General features: G+C 39.4%; 2 protein-coding genes across 2 annotated transcripts in view; one reads left to right on the top strand and one right to left on the bottom strand.

Moving 5' to 3' along the window:
- ERICH5 (glutamate rich 5) overlaps window positions 1-15,890 on the bottom strand; it is a 23,690-nt gene continuing 7,800 nt past the window's right edge. The window contains exons 2-3 of the mRNA XM_072734242.1: window positions 4,109-5,128; window positions 1-2,181 (exon numbers count right to left, since the gene is read on the bottom strand). Of these exons, the coding sequence (XP_072590343.1) occupies window positions 2,069-2,181; window positions 4,109-5,128 (1,133 nt within the window). The 3' untranslated portion in view covers window positions 1-2,068. The remainder of the gene's footprint in view (window positions 2,182-4,108; window positions 5,129-15,890) is intronic.
- RPL30 (ribosomal protein L30) overlaps window positions 15,039-15,890 on the top strand; it is a 20,947-nt gene continuing 20,095 nt past the window's right edge. Inside the window, exon 1 of the mRNA XM_072734244.1 lies at window positions 15,039-15,089. The gene's annotated coding sequence lies outside the window, so the exon portion shown is untranslated. The remainder of the gene's footprint in view (window positions 15,090-15,890) is intronic.

A 15,890-nucleotide genomic window follows, 5' to 3' on the forward strand; every position in this document is an offset into this window, starting at 1 on the left:
ATAGAGAATGGATCTTTATTAAGTAAATGAATCCTACTATTTCAGTACTTGATACAAAGTACAATTCCACCTTTTAAGGTGATTTTCATATTTTACACTCAGCTCTATCATTTTCTAGTTACTAGATATCTGTATAAAAATACCTTTTGTTCAGGAAAAACACCTTTGGGTTACAAAAGGCAGCTTGAAAGATATATCAATTCTGATTTATGTAACTTTCTGACCAAAAAATAGTGCTGTTTTCAGAACTAAACAAGATATATAGCTTGTTACTGAGCTTGAGCAGCACTCGTGAAAATGTGCTACACAAACTGAGATTTTAAATATATTCTTTTTAAATGAATTATAAATAAATGCGAACCCTTGGTATTTACCATTCATTGATTGATTTGACAAATATTTATCAAGCACCTATCATATTCTACTAAAGGAGCTAAATGCCTGAATTAGAGATACATAAAATAGTCCTTGCTCTCAATAAAATCACAGTCCAGCCACTCTGCAGAAAAGAGGATGTCATCTACTCAAGTACCTCCTTTTGTTGTCTACTTCAGCTCTTTAATCAGAATAAAGATGATAATTCTTCCCTGAATCCTATATCCTTGAAATTAATTATAGGTCATCTTATTAGTCATTTTAATATAAAAGCTAAAGTAAAAGATTCTAGTTAATTCAACTGAGCAGTTACCTTAAAAATATATATTTACATTTAAGAAAAAGAAACCAAGTGTTTCCAGACTAGAATTCTGTCCTGATATTCATAAACACCAGGCACTCAATGGTAGACAAGATTGCTATCATTACTATTCATGTATAATCTTTTACCAAAATCTCTTGGCAATTTTGGAAGAATTCTTGAAAAGCAACTTTCAATGTACATCATTTTAACATTAATAAAATATTATAAATGGTTTTTAAATTCTAATTTCTTAACTCCTTTCTACCTCTAAAGCCTAACATTAAACTATAGGAATCTGAAATAACAAAAAACAAACAAAAAGACCCAAAATAAAAACTTCTCATAGGCAACTAATCTAGGTGTTTTGTTTGTTTTTTAGAGAGAGAGAGAAAGTTCACAGAGCACATGCAAGGGCCAGCTAGGTGGGCTACGGGCAGGCAGAGTGAGAGGGAGAAAGAGAATCTTAAGCAGACTCCAAGCTCAGTGAGAAGCTCCATGCAAGACTCGATCTCACGATCCTGAGATCATGACCTGAGCCAAAAATCAAGACTGGGACGCTTAACTGACTGAGCCACCTGGGTGCCCCACTAATCTAGGTTTTAATTCTTATTGTTTGTTGCCTCAAATACATTTAAGAGCCAATTGATTTAAAATATATTAATGTCAGTCAAAAAGACAACACTAATTGAAATCTTTCACCTAAGTGTAAAATCAATAGCTAATTCAAAAAATGGCACATGAAAAATGTGTAGCCTTTCGGTGTAGAAATGCCTGATCTTGCAATAGCACCAGAATGCATTTTTTTGACAAGGATTTTGTTAACACATTTAACACACCATGATAAAGAAGAGTCTATCGTAGTAGATAGACAAGGTGAGAAGGTAACTAGATGACACACTCTCCAATGTTCCTACCAGCTTTCAATTCTGCAACAAGAAACACTAGGTATAGCTTGACTTGACATTGTTGTTCATTCTTACCCATTGTAATCATACATGTATAACCTTATTATCATGGGTTCCCTAAAATGTGTTAACTCCTTTCTCCAGCCACCTATACCTAAGGTTTCTAACTTCTTTTTAGGGTCTCATTTTCTAAACTGAATAGACCTATTGCCACAGTGAAGAAAACACCCTCATACTCCAGTGATTGTACACCCTACTTGTCATTGGCTGTGACTATTGTAGTCCTGAATGTATGGCTATTCTGAGTGCCTAAGAAAAATGTTTATAGCTTAGCAGTTTTATGGAACAATGTAATCAGGAACATGATAACCACACTTTGTATAAAATACATAAGATTGAAAGATAAGATCTGTAACCCTCACACTTCACTACATTTTTCTGTTATAATACACTGTGTCCGTTATCCTTGTACTACCACACCAATTTATGTGGCTGCTGAAAGATCCACAGCTTCACCTGTTTCTTCTTCTTTTGTTCCAGCCCCTTCACCTCCTTTCTCATTCTCTGTCTCTGTTTCAACCTTTTCTCCTGTCTCACCTAGAAAAGTAACCAAAGGAGATATTAAGAGATGCTCACTTAGCATGAACAATAAAGTATCCTACAGCCAGTTTCCAATGGGCAGCTCCTGCTCTCTTTTGTCAAATTAGTAACTTTCTCTGGTGGTGTCAAGAAAGGCAATTGCCCTGAATCTCTCAGATCCTCTGAATGGCCGACATCCCTTAACATTTCCTATCTTGACATCCCTTTATATAAAATCAGGCTTCAGAATTACCCAAGAAATGACAGCAGAACATAATATAAATAAAAAGTTCCGTGTAAGGTGATTTGTATTAGAAACCCCAAAAAGTTCTAATCCGTGCATTCTACTTCTAAGGATTTATCCTAAGGAAATAATGATGGATTTGCCAAAATAATTATCTATTAAAATATTTATCCAAGCTCAGTTTCAGGAGCAAAAATGTGACAGCAACCTGAGTGTTCAGTTCTTGGTAAATATCCAGTAATATGTCTTGACTGAATAAATTGTTTTGTGTCCATATGTGCAGATGAAAATATTGTTGTAAAGGTGGTTTATAGGCATTAAGATGTCCATGGGTTCTTTTTGAATGAACAATGCAAGTTATCTATAGTGTGTTCACATTTTAATTCTGAAGTTTATATATGCATTAAAATTCTAGAAGCATATGTTCAAAAAAAAAAAGTTCCATTTATATTTAAATGAAAAGGTGGTCTAGGCATGCCCAGGAACCCATTTTGTTGGGCCATTGAGGTGTTTGAAGAAAACAATCATTAAACATTTAAAGATTGCAAACATTTAAAAGTCTGGACACTGTAGATATAAATCTGTCTCCCTAAGAAGTCAGGGTGGGCAATATTGGCTCACGGATGGAGCTAAGCAGTAGCTACCTCTTTGACAGGATGGTGTGCCTGGTCACTACCGTCCTCAGGGCTCCCCATGCCATAAACATGTGCCTCTCACTTCACTCACTATCCTCGGCCCTAATGACTTGAGTTTGCTAAGGTTAGGGTCTAGCCCAACAAATACATGCTTTTACCTGCCCCTCCCTTATATTCCTGGAACACTTTTGTACACCTTCCTTAAAGCACTTACTTCAATAGACCGTGGTAATGGGTTTAAATTCAGCCTTCTTCCCATTAGACTGTGAGCCCCGGGAGAACAGGGCCTATCTCTTACTCCCACCCTCACCCCCCACACTTGGCATATGATTAGCACTCAAAAACTGCTGTGGTAATAAATGAATTAAGAAACATATGGATGAATGCTTTACTTAATTATACCATAGTGGGAAGCTAAAATTTACCAATATGTAAATCATGCCCCAGAAGAACTGTTATTTTTTTCAATTATAACTCCAATAAAGAGTAGAATAGATGCCATTTTTTTTATGTTGGCAAAGAACATTTTAAAAACACATATGCCAAGACATAATACGTTGTCTCTAGTCTTCTCCTAAAGACAAAAAGATAGTAGCACAGCAGCAGACTGGCAGTGATTTTCTAAGGATAAATGGGCAGAGATGAAAATTACACTGTTAAGATCCATTAGCTGGGTATTCTTTCATTAGAAGGTGAAGTTCCTCTGCTAACCACTTACTCATCTCCACTTTGGATCCTCATACCATACATGGGACCTGATGAAAAGTGAACCTGGAAAAATCCAGAAATTTTAACACGTTGCCTTCAACATTCAAGTGTATTCAACAAAGATAGATCTAGGTTAAAAATTCTGGACACAGATTATGCTTTAGAAAATTTTTCTGTATCACTTCTTGTCCTTTTGGCTCAGATCAAGTGTAGAGCATTTCTGCTGCAGAGCCAAGAGCCTATTTTCCAGGTATGAAAGCCTTCTAGTTTGGGTCAAATGAAATTCAACCACCTGACATAGAGATCCCTAGGGATGATCACTTATGCAGCACATCTACACAACCAGCATAAATTTTACCTTCGATGTGTTGGTCCTCTTCATTAGTATGAGTTTTTCTGACTGTGTCCATATTTACTCCTGTTTCTAGAATTCCCACTGGATGCTCCATGCTTCCAACTATTATTCCTTCAGGTTGAATCTTCTCCATGTTTCCTGGACCTTCAAGAGTTTTATGGGGCAAATCATTGTTTATAGCTGTTTCCACAAATGGACTTCCTTCCAATATTTCTGGTGTTTCATTCTCTTTGGGAATTGTTTCTAGAAGTTGGGACTGCTCATCTTTTCCCAATGTTTCTTCATGTTGCCGCTCTTCACCTGTTTCTACAAACTGGCTTCCTTCTAATATTTCTGGAGACTCACTCTCTTTGGGACTTGTTTCTAGAGGCTGGGACAGCTCATCTTTTCCCAATGTTTCTTGAAGTTGCCACTCTTCAGCTGCTTCCACAAATTGACTTCCTTCCAATACTTCTGAAGATTCATTCTCCTTGGGAAATGTTTCTGGGCATTGGGTCTGTTTACCCTTTCCCATTGCTTCTTGAGGTTGTGGTTCTTTAGCTGCTTCCACAGGAGGGATTTTCTCAGCTGTTCCTGGAGATTTCATCTCTCTGGCAGGTTGTGGATTCTCAGTACCTTCCACTGCTCCAGGAGAATCCTGCTCTCCTGTGATCCTCAAAGGCTGGTACTTGGTGCCTGTTTCTACAGATTCAGTCTCAGCATTTCCTTTTAAAGGCTGAGCCTCTGTCACTGTTCCCATGTCTTTCTTCTTTTTTCCTGTTTCTGGAGTATCATCTGTGCCACGTGGCTGAGGTGGCCCAGACTCCTTGGGTCCTTCTAGAAGTTGAGTATCTTCTGGTAGATCTGCAGCATTGTTTGCCAAGGGCTGTTCACGGAGTGATTTAATACCATTAGCTGTAGACACTGCTGAAATCTTGAGCTTCTCAAGTCGGGGAGGACTTTCCTTTTGTACCTTGCCATAAAGAGTAGATTCTTTTCCCATTGTACATGGTTTGAGCTGAGCAAAGCAGGACTCACTTTCTTCTGTAGTTGAGAAAATACATATTTAAAGTTACTTTTTGATCATTCATTTGAAAAAGAAAAAGAAAAAATACAAATTGTTGGTTAGTTTCTATCCTGAGAAAGTATACTGCTATCAAGAAACTGAGGGGGGCACTTGATGCGATGAGCACTGGGTGTTATTCTGTATGTTGGCAAATTGAACACTAATAAAAAATAAATTTATTATTTAAAAAAAGAGAAAGAAATAGATTTAGGGGTGCCTGGGTGGCTCAGTCAGTTAAGTGTCTGACTCTTGGGTTTGGCTCAGGTCATGGTCTCAGGGTTGTAAAAAAATTTTTTTAAAGTAGATTTAACATTCAAGAAAGTCCCGCATACAAATGAGTTAAAAAAAAAAAAAAAAGCCATACCATGACCCTAACACTCCATAAGTCAAACTTCCTCACTGTCTTCAGCTCAAATACCTTATCTTAAGTGTTAAGGTCCTCCAAAATCACAGTATTTTCTTGTTTACTCCTCAGACACCTTCTTATGGATCCTGCCTCGTTTTCTAAGTAAGCACATTTCACTTATTTTCTCACATTCTTTCCCCTTCTTGCTCTGTTTTTTCCTAAGCCTTGGTAGAAGATTTCATTCAGCATGTGGTTTTGGGCTGCTAGAGGGGGCTTACTTTTTCCTGAAGCAGAATGGCTCTCAGTGAAAGGAAAGGGCCCCCTGACAGAGAAGCTCCACTAGGTAAAGACCAAGACATCTGGGAAGGAAAGTGTCAGGAATTGCTCAGCCTGAGTTTCATCTCATTTGGGGGACAGAAATCAAGAAATAGTCGGGAACCTAATTCTGGCTCTTCCTCCAGCTGTGTGACCTTGAAGACTTAGCTCCTAGTTATCTCATCTGTAAAATGGCAGTGAATCTCTCTCCCCCACCTTTCTCAGAGCTGCACAAGGCATCACATTAAACACTGAATGTAAAAGTGCCCTAGACAGTTTAAGACAAGCAACTTGACAACATGATTCTACTCTTTGACCCAGTAATCTTCCTTGTGGAAATTCATCCTATAAGCACAAATGTCAGGAAAAAGCTTTGGAGAAAAGTATATCATCTTAGTATTCTTTATAATGGCAAAAGCTGGAAAACAACTTAAAATCTAATAATTTGGGGAAAAGATATTCTGCTGGATGGAATATTATTGTACCATGAAAAAAAGATGATTATGGGGACACCTGTTGGCTCAGCAGTTGAGCACCTGCCTTCGGCCCAGGGCGTGATCCTGGGGTCCAGGAATCGAGTCCCACATCGGGCTCCCTGCATGGAGCCTGCTTCTCCCTCTGCCTATGTCTCTGCCTCTCTCTCTCTCTCTCTCTGTGTGTCTTTCATGAATAAATAAATAAAATCTTTTTTTAAAAAGATGATTATGAAGACCATATGCTAATATAAGAATGTAATTATGATATAATAAGTTATAATATCAGCACGCACAATTGGGTTAATCAAATGGAACAATGCATATAAAATGTGCACCTAAGTGCTCAGCAAGTTAGTTATCAATTTTATTACAGTATGATTAAAGCAAAGTTGATTGATCATTGGAAGAGAATGATGAAGGAAGAGAAAGAAAATCACAGATGGTAAAAATACCGGAGAAAATAAGCTATCATGTTAAAATGGGTCTCCAGGTGATATGCTTCTATCTTTTTTTTTCCTGAATATTTTTTTCCTTTTTTAAAATCTCTTTTCCCTAAGTTACTCCCCACCCCAATTATATATGCATACATACATATCGCTTATTTAAGATGCACAACTAATACTCGGATCTCCTCTCCCATTTACCCCTTCCTGGGGGCAAGTTTCTTAATTCATTTAACTGTTTTGGAGGGATATTTTTCTTCTATATCTCTAAGCAAATTGTTGCTTCATGATCTTTCAGTGTGGGCATTTCAGTTCAATCCCACGTGGAAACTAAAGACTTGGGCTCCTTCTTCTCCCACCTCTGTCACCCCTTACCCTCTCCCATCACACAGTCACATGTACTTTCAGTTCAGCAACTGTATATGAGCAATCACTGAAAATAGTAATTGTATTGTAATTTGGGTAAAGTGGTATCCAGGTTCATGTCCATAGAATGAATATGTCTGCTAGGAAGAACCGAGCCAAACAGTAAGCTATTACTTTGTGTAAGTCATTTTTTCGTTTTTCCCTGAGTTAAATTGTCATAGTTCTTCACTTCCTTAGGTTTTGTATTATCGTTGATTCAACTCACTGCCAATTGTCTCTCTTTTTAATATATTTGTTCACATCAAATCATTTACCCCTGCTTCCAGGTTTGGAGCCCTGGATATAGAGTAATTCAAGCCAAGGCTTGGAGAAGCTAAGTTTGGGGAGAATTAGGGGAGATTCAGGGCCCTGGCAGTATATGTTATATGTCAGAACAGGGTGAAGGGCCATCCTTTGCCTCTCCCTCAGACCTCATCATGAATGAAGCTTTCAAATTAATAGCACTTTAGACAATTTAACAAAAGTGATTTCTCAGGCCTATAAAGAAACTCATTATGACAGGACAATTCATTTAGATCACACAAAGGATGTTCTGGCGATGATTTGCCCTAGGGAATTAAGGAAATATGTTAATATACTAATCATAGATGTCTGCCAAATTATCTTTTCTGGTAAAATAGTTATTACAGTGATTAGTACTGTCAGTTAAATGAGACAAATGACTTTCATCCAGCTGTGCCACCTGTGGGTAAATTCCAAAGGCATCATTCTAGGGCAGAAAGCTGTGGGGGGAAAATGTGACAACACCCAAAACAAAGTCACTCAATTTCATATTTTGAAAAACATATGTTATCAGACTGATTCAAGTTTTTTCTCCAAAACCAAAAGCTTTGTGAAAAGTTATTTACCCATAGATCACTAGTGTCCAAGTGATCTATCAATTTTTGCCACAACTAGAACATTTATGCCCATGATCACAGTTCAATTTTCATTGTTAGGTACTTTTCCTTATCTTAATGACATACTTGAAGTAGGCAAGTGTCCCCAACATATAATATTTTTATAAAACAACCTGAAAATACTCAACCAAACTGGGAAATATAACAGATGAATGTCATGTCTTCTAATATCTAATATTCTAAGGTATCCCAAAGGAGATAAAACATTTTTAAAATGATTGGAAAATCTTAACTATAGAGAATAAACTGATTACTGGAGAGGAGGTGGGCAGGAGGGGGGAGGAGAATGGATCAAACAGGTGATGGGTATTAAGGAGGGCACCTGTGATGAACACTGGGTATTGTACGTAAGTGATGAGTCACTGAATTCTGCACCTTAAACTAATATTTCACTGTATGTTAACTAGCTGGAATTTAAATAAAAACTTAGAGGAAAAAAGTAATAAATAAAATGATCATGAGAGAGAGAGAGAGAGAGAGAGAGAAACTGCTCTAAGTGCAGTGAGAAATTCATTTTGTATTTTTTTTTTCAGTCAAAATATTTATTCTTTTCCTTAACTGGGTCAAATGGTAATACAAAAAATCATGAGGCTGCCTTAAGTTTCTCATGTGTTATATTTTAAATGTCCCAAACCTTACAGAAAACCACACATGACCTATTTTCCTTCATAATTTGTAATACGGAATCTCAGCTTTCATTGTATATGCTTTGAAGTAACTTCTCTATGCAACCACTACTAATACAGATTTGCAAAAGACTAGCTCCAGTTAAGAGAGAATTGCAACGGTAATATCAGCCAGGCTCTTGGGTACAAAAACAAACACATGGGAGGATGAGGGAAAAAAGAAAGAATTTATTAAATGCATTCTGCTTGAATTTTGAAATGAGTGTATTTTGGAGGCCATAGTTCTTAATTAACAGCCCAAAAGTTCTTTTTCCTACATGATAGAAGAGGGTAATCTATTCTAAGAGGGATTATGGCTTTGAAAACACACCCAAAATGTAGTGGGTCTGAGGCCTGATTCCTGCACTCACTAGCCTGATTACAGCTCTTTGTGCCTCAGTTTCACCACCTGTAAAGCAGTAACTGTATTAGTAGAGTTGTTGTGAGGATTCCATTTGTCCCCTTGCTACTGGAAAGCATAAGCACAGTGACTAGCGCCATTGAGTGACAATCCACATTAGCCATCACTGGTATTATACCTCACCTGATGACGAGAGCAAGGAAGAAAACATTGACAAACAGAAAAGTAAGGTAATTTCATTCATTCTGACACTGGCACCTTTCTCTAAGCTTATTCAGAAACAAAGAGAAGATGGGAATAAATAAATGAAAAGGTTGGAAAACAAATGGTAGTTTCAAACCACCTCTCAGAGAGTACAGCAATGAAGTCTATAGTCACCCCAAACACTTCCTGTCAGGCACCCAATTTCTAGCCTTCAGAGTATTTTTATTCCCAGCTGCCGAGGCAAGTACAATTTCTAGATTTGTTTAATCTATCCTCCTCTTCAGCTTGAGCAGTGCATTCCAGACTCTACTGATGTTGGATGTGAATCCTGATTCCACCATTTATTCAACTGTGCCATTTGGATAAGTTCCTAACCCCTCTAGACTTCACCTTTTTTTATCTGTAAAATGGGGATACAGGAATTGCCTTTTAGGCATCTTCAGAGAACTGCTTGAGGTGCTAATGTGTGTGGTTCCCCACCATGGTACGTGACATGAACAGGTACTTGGGAAGCTGGGGGTGGTGCAGGTTTTCTCACTACACGGGATGCCCCACTGAGGAGTGGGGGACAGCTGAACTCCAGCCTTGTGCACCTGCTGTGTGTGTCAGGGGTGGGGAGAGCACCTTTTTACAACCTCACAAAGGTCCTTTGTGGCCTACTGGTGGCCCCATCAATAAATTATAGCTAACTGAGAAAGAATGGACTGCAACACCAACAATCTGGGATAAACAGTTCCCTAAACACTAGAAAGTTGTCAACGTTGACCTATGAAATCATTTTGTTACCATGATAAGTTTTAAAACGTGATAACTGATCAATAATGGGATAATATTCACAATATCGGGCATGACCTGACCAGCATGAAGGAAGTCTACTGACAGCTTTTATATAAATAAATATCTTTCATTCTGTTTGTTGGCTTTGATTTCACTTATTCACTGATTTCAAGTATTCAAGAGCCTACTAGAGGCCACCTCTACTCTGAGCGGAGGTCCTAGCAGATGACCAGGAAGATCTGGTCCCAGCTATCCTCAAATTTACTGTCTGCAGGGAGATTCAAATAATAGCTACCCTCCTTAAGTACACCTTGGTGCCTCTGCATTACCTCTCACCCAAGAACCTCCACACACTCTGTCGACGTGGTTTTATGACTTCCAGACATGCCTCCTTGAGGCAGAAGGTACTACATCATTTCTCCTAGCACTCTGACTTGAAAATTCAGAGATGAGATCTTTCGTCCACACACAGGAGACATTCTACGCCTAACGTGTATTATTAAGTAATAAAGATTGTGGAGAGATGCATTGTTTCCACATCCAAAGTAGTCTAAAGATGTGTCTGTTTCCTGAACCCTACATTTTATCAAATCATACACTGCTCTGGGCCTAATCCTTTGGTGCTCATTATCTCTCTTGATTCTGTTGAAGGTTGAACCATCACAAATTTGTTGCGACAGCTGAACCAACAGAACCCTTGTTGTAAGCACCGTTGTGATAGGCACACAAAGAAACGAAATACTAGGCAACATTACAGAAGGGATTAGAATTAGAGCTAACATGCCTGAAATTCACATTATGATGGAAGCTTTTCAACTCAGTTCATTACCCTAATCAGAAATGAAAAGTTTCTACCGAGCAAGGAGAAAAACTTGAGGTCAGTATTTCCTATCCCAGGGCTGTGACATATCAGACATCCCAAAGACCTCACTGGCCTGTCTATTGGGTTTTCTAGAGAATCAGTGATAAAAGGGCACTCTGGTATTTTTCCCCTGCTGCCACCATTTCTGGGTTCTTTAGCTGTGGAGCTTTGGGAACCGAGATGCAGCAGGAATCAGTCCCAAAGGAAATCTACTCATCTTCTCATTTTCTTACTTTGCTTTCTCCTCAATTTCATCCTATCATTTATCCAAAATTTGTGGAGTTACTAATGGTACTACTCTAGATGTGTTTGCCCTTTTCTCTCACCAAAGTATGTAAAGACACTATCCTCATGTGCCATGGCACAAATGCTAATCCCCAAGGGTGCATTCTGTCATTTGGCAGATGTCAACAGGGCATTCATTTAGAAGAGAGGAGAACTGAGGCAAAATCCCATGTACCTGAAGTATGAAACCATAGGCAAAAATTCCAAAAGAGGGTAAGTAAAAATCAGACAAGCCATCTTTTTATTAGAACTATCTGGGTTGACATATTTAAAATTAGTTTTGACCATCACAAAGTAAATTCGACCAAGTTTGAAGGTAAACCTAACATTGATATTTAACTATAGAGAAACAAGAACATGTAGTTGGAGAGACACTTCCAGAACACTTGATGAGCACACATGGAGATGTAGGACCTGTAGAGGGGAAAGGCTGATTAGAGAAGCTAAGGAGGCAGTGATAACTTACACTGAGAACGTGTACCCTTGATATGATGTAATATAAAGGGCACTTTACCTCTGTGCTCTTCCAATGACCACAGGAGCGTTGTAAGAAAAACATCAGACAAACCCCAATTATTGAGGGATAGTCTACAAAATACCTGACCAGTACTCAAAACTGTCAACAAGTCTGAGAAACTGTCATAGTCAAGAGGGACCTAAGGAAACACGCTAAATGTATTGACCAAATGTATTGTGCAATCCTGGATGGGACTCTGGAACAGAAATAGGATATTAGAGAAAACCTGAAGAAATCTGAATAAAGCATGGACTTTGGTTAATAATAATGTATCAGGGGGCACCTGGGTGGCTCAGTCAGTTAAGTGTCTGCCATCTGCTCCGGTCATGATCTCAGGGTTCTGGGATTGAGCCCCGTGTCCTGCTTCCTGCTCCACGGGGAGCCTGCTCTTCCTTCTACCTCTGCCCCTCCTCCCACTCAGCTCTTTCTGGCTCTCAAATAAATAAATAAAATCTTAAAAAAAAACAATGCGTGGTATTCGTTCATTAATTGTTACGAGCATGCCTATTTTTGTAAGATATTAATAATAAGGAAAAGTGGGTCTATGGGAGCCTCTGTACTATTTTCATACTTTTCTGTAAATCTAAAACTTTTCTAAAATAAAAGTTGTTTTTTTTTTTTTTTTTAAGTATACCAGCAAAAGTACAAGAGCATGTAACCTAGCAAAATAAGATCTGATAACTTTACGGGACGCCTGAGTGGCTTAGTGGTTGAGCACTGCCTTTGGCTCAGGTTGTGATCCCAGGGTCCTGGGATTGAGTCCTGCATTGGGCTCCCCACAGAGAGTCTGCTTTTCCCTCTGCCTATGTCTCTGCCTATCTGTGTCTCTCATGAATAAATAAAATCTTGGGGGAAAAAAACTTTAGAAAAACTGTTTCACAAACTTTGATCATTCACATACCACTTTTATGATTTTTTATTATTTTTGTACCACTTGTGCTATTACTAACTTAATATATTTTTTTTAAAGATTCTATTTATTTATTCATGAGAGACACACAGAGAGAGGCAGAGACACAGGCAGAGGGAGAAGCAGGCTCCATGCAGGGAGCCTAACGTGGGACTCGATCCTGGGTCTCCAGGATCATGCCCGGGACTGAAGGCGGCACTAAACTGCTGAGCCACTTGGGCTGCCCATAACTTAATATTTTTAATAGTCCCTTTCCCTTTACAAATTTAGCAAAATAAGAAAAAAAAAAAGTCAGAAAAAAAATCACCAAACTAGTTGATCTTGAGGAAGAAAACCAAACAATTTGATCTTGGAAAAGCAATAAAGAAAAATTGAGATTTACTAAAATTGGTATTAATGATAGATAATTTTTATTGAGGACTTACTAGATAATATTCTAGGCAGGGGTCAGCAATTTTTTTGTGTATAGGGACAGAGTGAATGTTCTCAGGTTTGCTGGGCTTAGGGATGCCATTGCAACTACTATATCATCCTGAAGAGAAACCAGTCACGTGATATGTAAATAACTAGGCATACCTGTGTTCCCTTAAAACTTTATTTACACAAACAAATGGTGGGCTGGATCTAGCCAGCAGGCAAGTCAGCTACTTTCTAGGTTCCTTATATGTATTAACTGATTTTATTCCTCAGAACAAGTCTATGAAAAAGGTACTACTGTTAATCCTATTTTACAGATGAGGTCACTGAGGCACAAGGAGACTGAGTGGCTCAAAGTCACACCACTAATAAGTGATCATGAAACAGGATTTGAAGCCAGACCCGCATTCTTAATCAGCACTCTGTACTGTCTCCCAGGATGTTGAAATACATACACACATACACACAGTCTCATTCAAAGAATATGGGTAATCAGAGCCTCTCATAACCATCTAGTCTATAGAGGCTACTGCTCCAGGGCAAACAAAGAAAAAGGAAATTAGCCAAAAGAAACTATGTGGTTCCTCTCAGTCTTAGGAAAAATGGAAAAGGTAAGAATACGCCCTCCCAAAGAATCAACTAAAGAAAAAAAGAGTTCCTTATCATTATTAATGACAGCAAGGAGAATAATTTGGGGAGGACATTTCAACAGAGGTCCTTGCTCGGGTGGCTAAAGGCAGATGTCCTCTCCAGTAAGAAAAACCACAGCCAGTAAAAATGACAGAGCAGTTGGAATGCACATCCCAGTACTTCTCGATCTTTTTAATGTGGTGGCTCACATAGAATAGGATGTTTGTGCAGCACACTGCACACTGTTTGGCAGGAGGAAGCTGCCCCTGAGGGCTCACACTGTCCAGATCCTGCCCAGCTGCCCCAAAGGCTGGGAGAAATGCTGGCACGTTGCAATCTCATTCTCACAGGCTGGGATGCTCTCATACATACAACACAGGGACAGATATATTTCTGTCACCATAAATAGACTAGAGGAGCATTAGCTGGGTAAGGCTGAGAGATAAGAACAGATCAATCAGGGCAGTCTGCAAAGTGTGGAATGTTTTCATCCTGCAGGGACCCTTTAGGAGGACCTTTTAAAAGCAAGCCTCTGGGACGCCTGGCTGGCTTAGCGGTTGAATGTCTGCCTTTGGCTCAGGTCCTGATCCCGGGGTCCTGGGATCGAGTCCCGCATCAGGCTCCACAGGGAACCTGCTTCTCCCTCTGCCTGTGTCTCTGCCTCTGTGTGTGTCTCTCATGAATAAAAAAAAAAAAAAAAAAAAAAAAGCAATCCTCTGAGGAAAGCAGAAAGTCCTTTTCACTGAATGTAAGGACAAATGTATAACAGGCTTGAGGATGTATTGTCTCCAAGTAGGAAAATGCTGGTAAGAGGGACAATTAATTGATAGACCAATAAAGTAAAACAAAAAACCTTGATTTCATGGTACATCCAAAGAAGATCCTGAGGACCTTTCTTTTGATGGAGAGGAGGTAGGTCAATCACTGAGAGGGAAGGGCCTGGGAAGCGGTGGAGGGGGTAGGTATTGGGGGAGAGGCATCTGGAACAGCTGCAGAGAAGCCAGGCTCAGGTCAGAGAGAAGGCCTGTTTAGCAGCCTCTTGAACATGAGTCATTTCAATCTTTGTCTTATGAAGTCAAGTTCATTTTATATGTATTTAAATGATATTTATTAGAGCTATTTTGATGCCCCTTTTCAACTATACATTATTTGTAAATGAAATGTGACTTTGGGTGACCCTAAAGTAGATACATAGGGAAGGATGTCATTTTGCTGTCTATGAATGCTTCTCTCTTTTTTTTTTTTTTTTAAAGATTTTATTTACGAGAGACACACAGAGAGAGGCAGAGACACAGGCAGAGGGAGAAGCAGGCTCCCAGCGGGGAGCCTGATGTGGAACTCAATCCCAAGACCCCAGGATCACGACCTGAGTCAAAGGCAGATGCTCAACCACTGAGCCACCCCAGGTACCTCTATGGATGCTTCTTGATCTTTTTGCATCTTGACTTTCCTATTTAATGTACATTTGGACATTTCCTTTATCTAAACTAGCCTAATATGATGTGCTCATCTCAAAGCAAGTGTTCAGAGCCATACATTTTCGAATGTCAGGAAATGTTCAGTATGAATAAAGAACATGTTATTGGGGCTTGAAGTCTTCTGTCTTATTAGAGAAGCCAGGCTAGAGGAGAGGTCAAGGGACTGCTGAGTATGTGGTCTGAGAAAAGAGGGTCATCCTTCCTAGCTGTGGGGATCCAGCCACCCAATCCCTGCAGCCCAGCCCAGTTATCCTGGGGACCCACTGCCCCTGGAGCCCTTCCAGGTGGAAGAAAGTGATGTCAGCTGAACTTGCCTCTATGACACAGACTGCCTCATCTTTTTCTTGCCTATTTCCAATGATTTCCCCCCCCCCCCCGCTTGTTTCTGAGTATATTAATCACCTGGCCTATTTTGTCTACTTTCATAAAGCAATTCCCATAGACGCTGAGCTATTAAAACTAATGTGGGGCACCTGGATGGCTGTCGGTTGAGCATGGGCTCTTGATTTCAGCTCAGGTTACAATCTTGGGGTCCTGGGATAGAGCCTCATATGGGGCTCTGAGCTCAGCGGGGAGTCGGCTTGAGGATTTCTCTCCTTCTCCTTCTGCCCCTCCCCCTGCTCATCCTCTCACTCACACTCTTTCTAAAATACATCTTTTTTTAAAAAAATGTGGGGTTTTTTTTCAGTCTTCATCCTCAAAGGGCAAACTTCTGATACCCTTGAATAT

Source organism: Vulpes vulpes, chromosome 13 (genome assembly GCF_048418805.1).
Source record: "Vulpes vulpes isolate BD-2025 chromosome 13, VulVul3, whole genome shotgun sequence".
NCBI lineage: Eukaryota > Metazoa > Chordata > Mammalia > Carnivora > Canidae > Vulpes > Vulpes vulpes.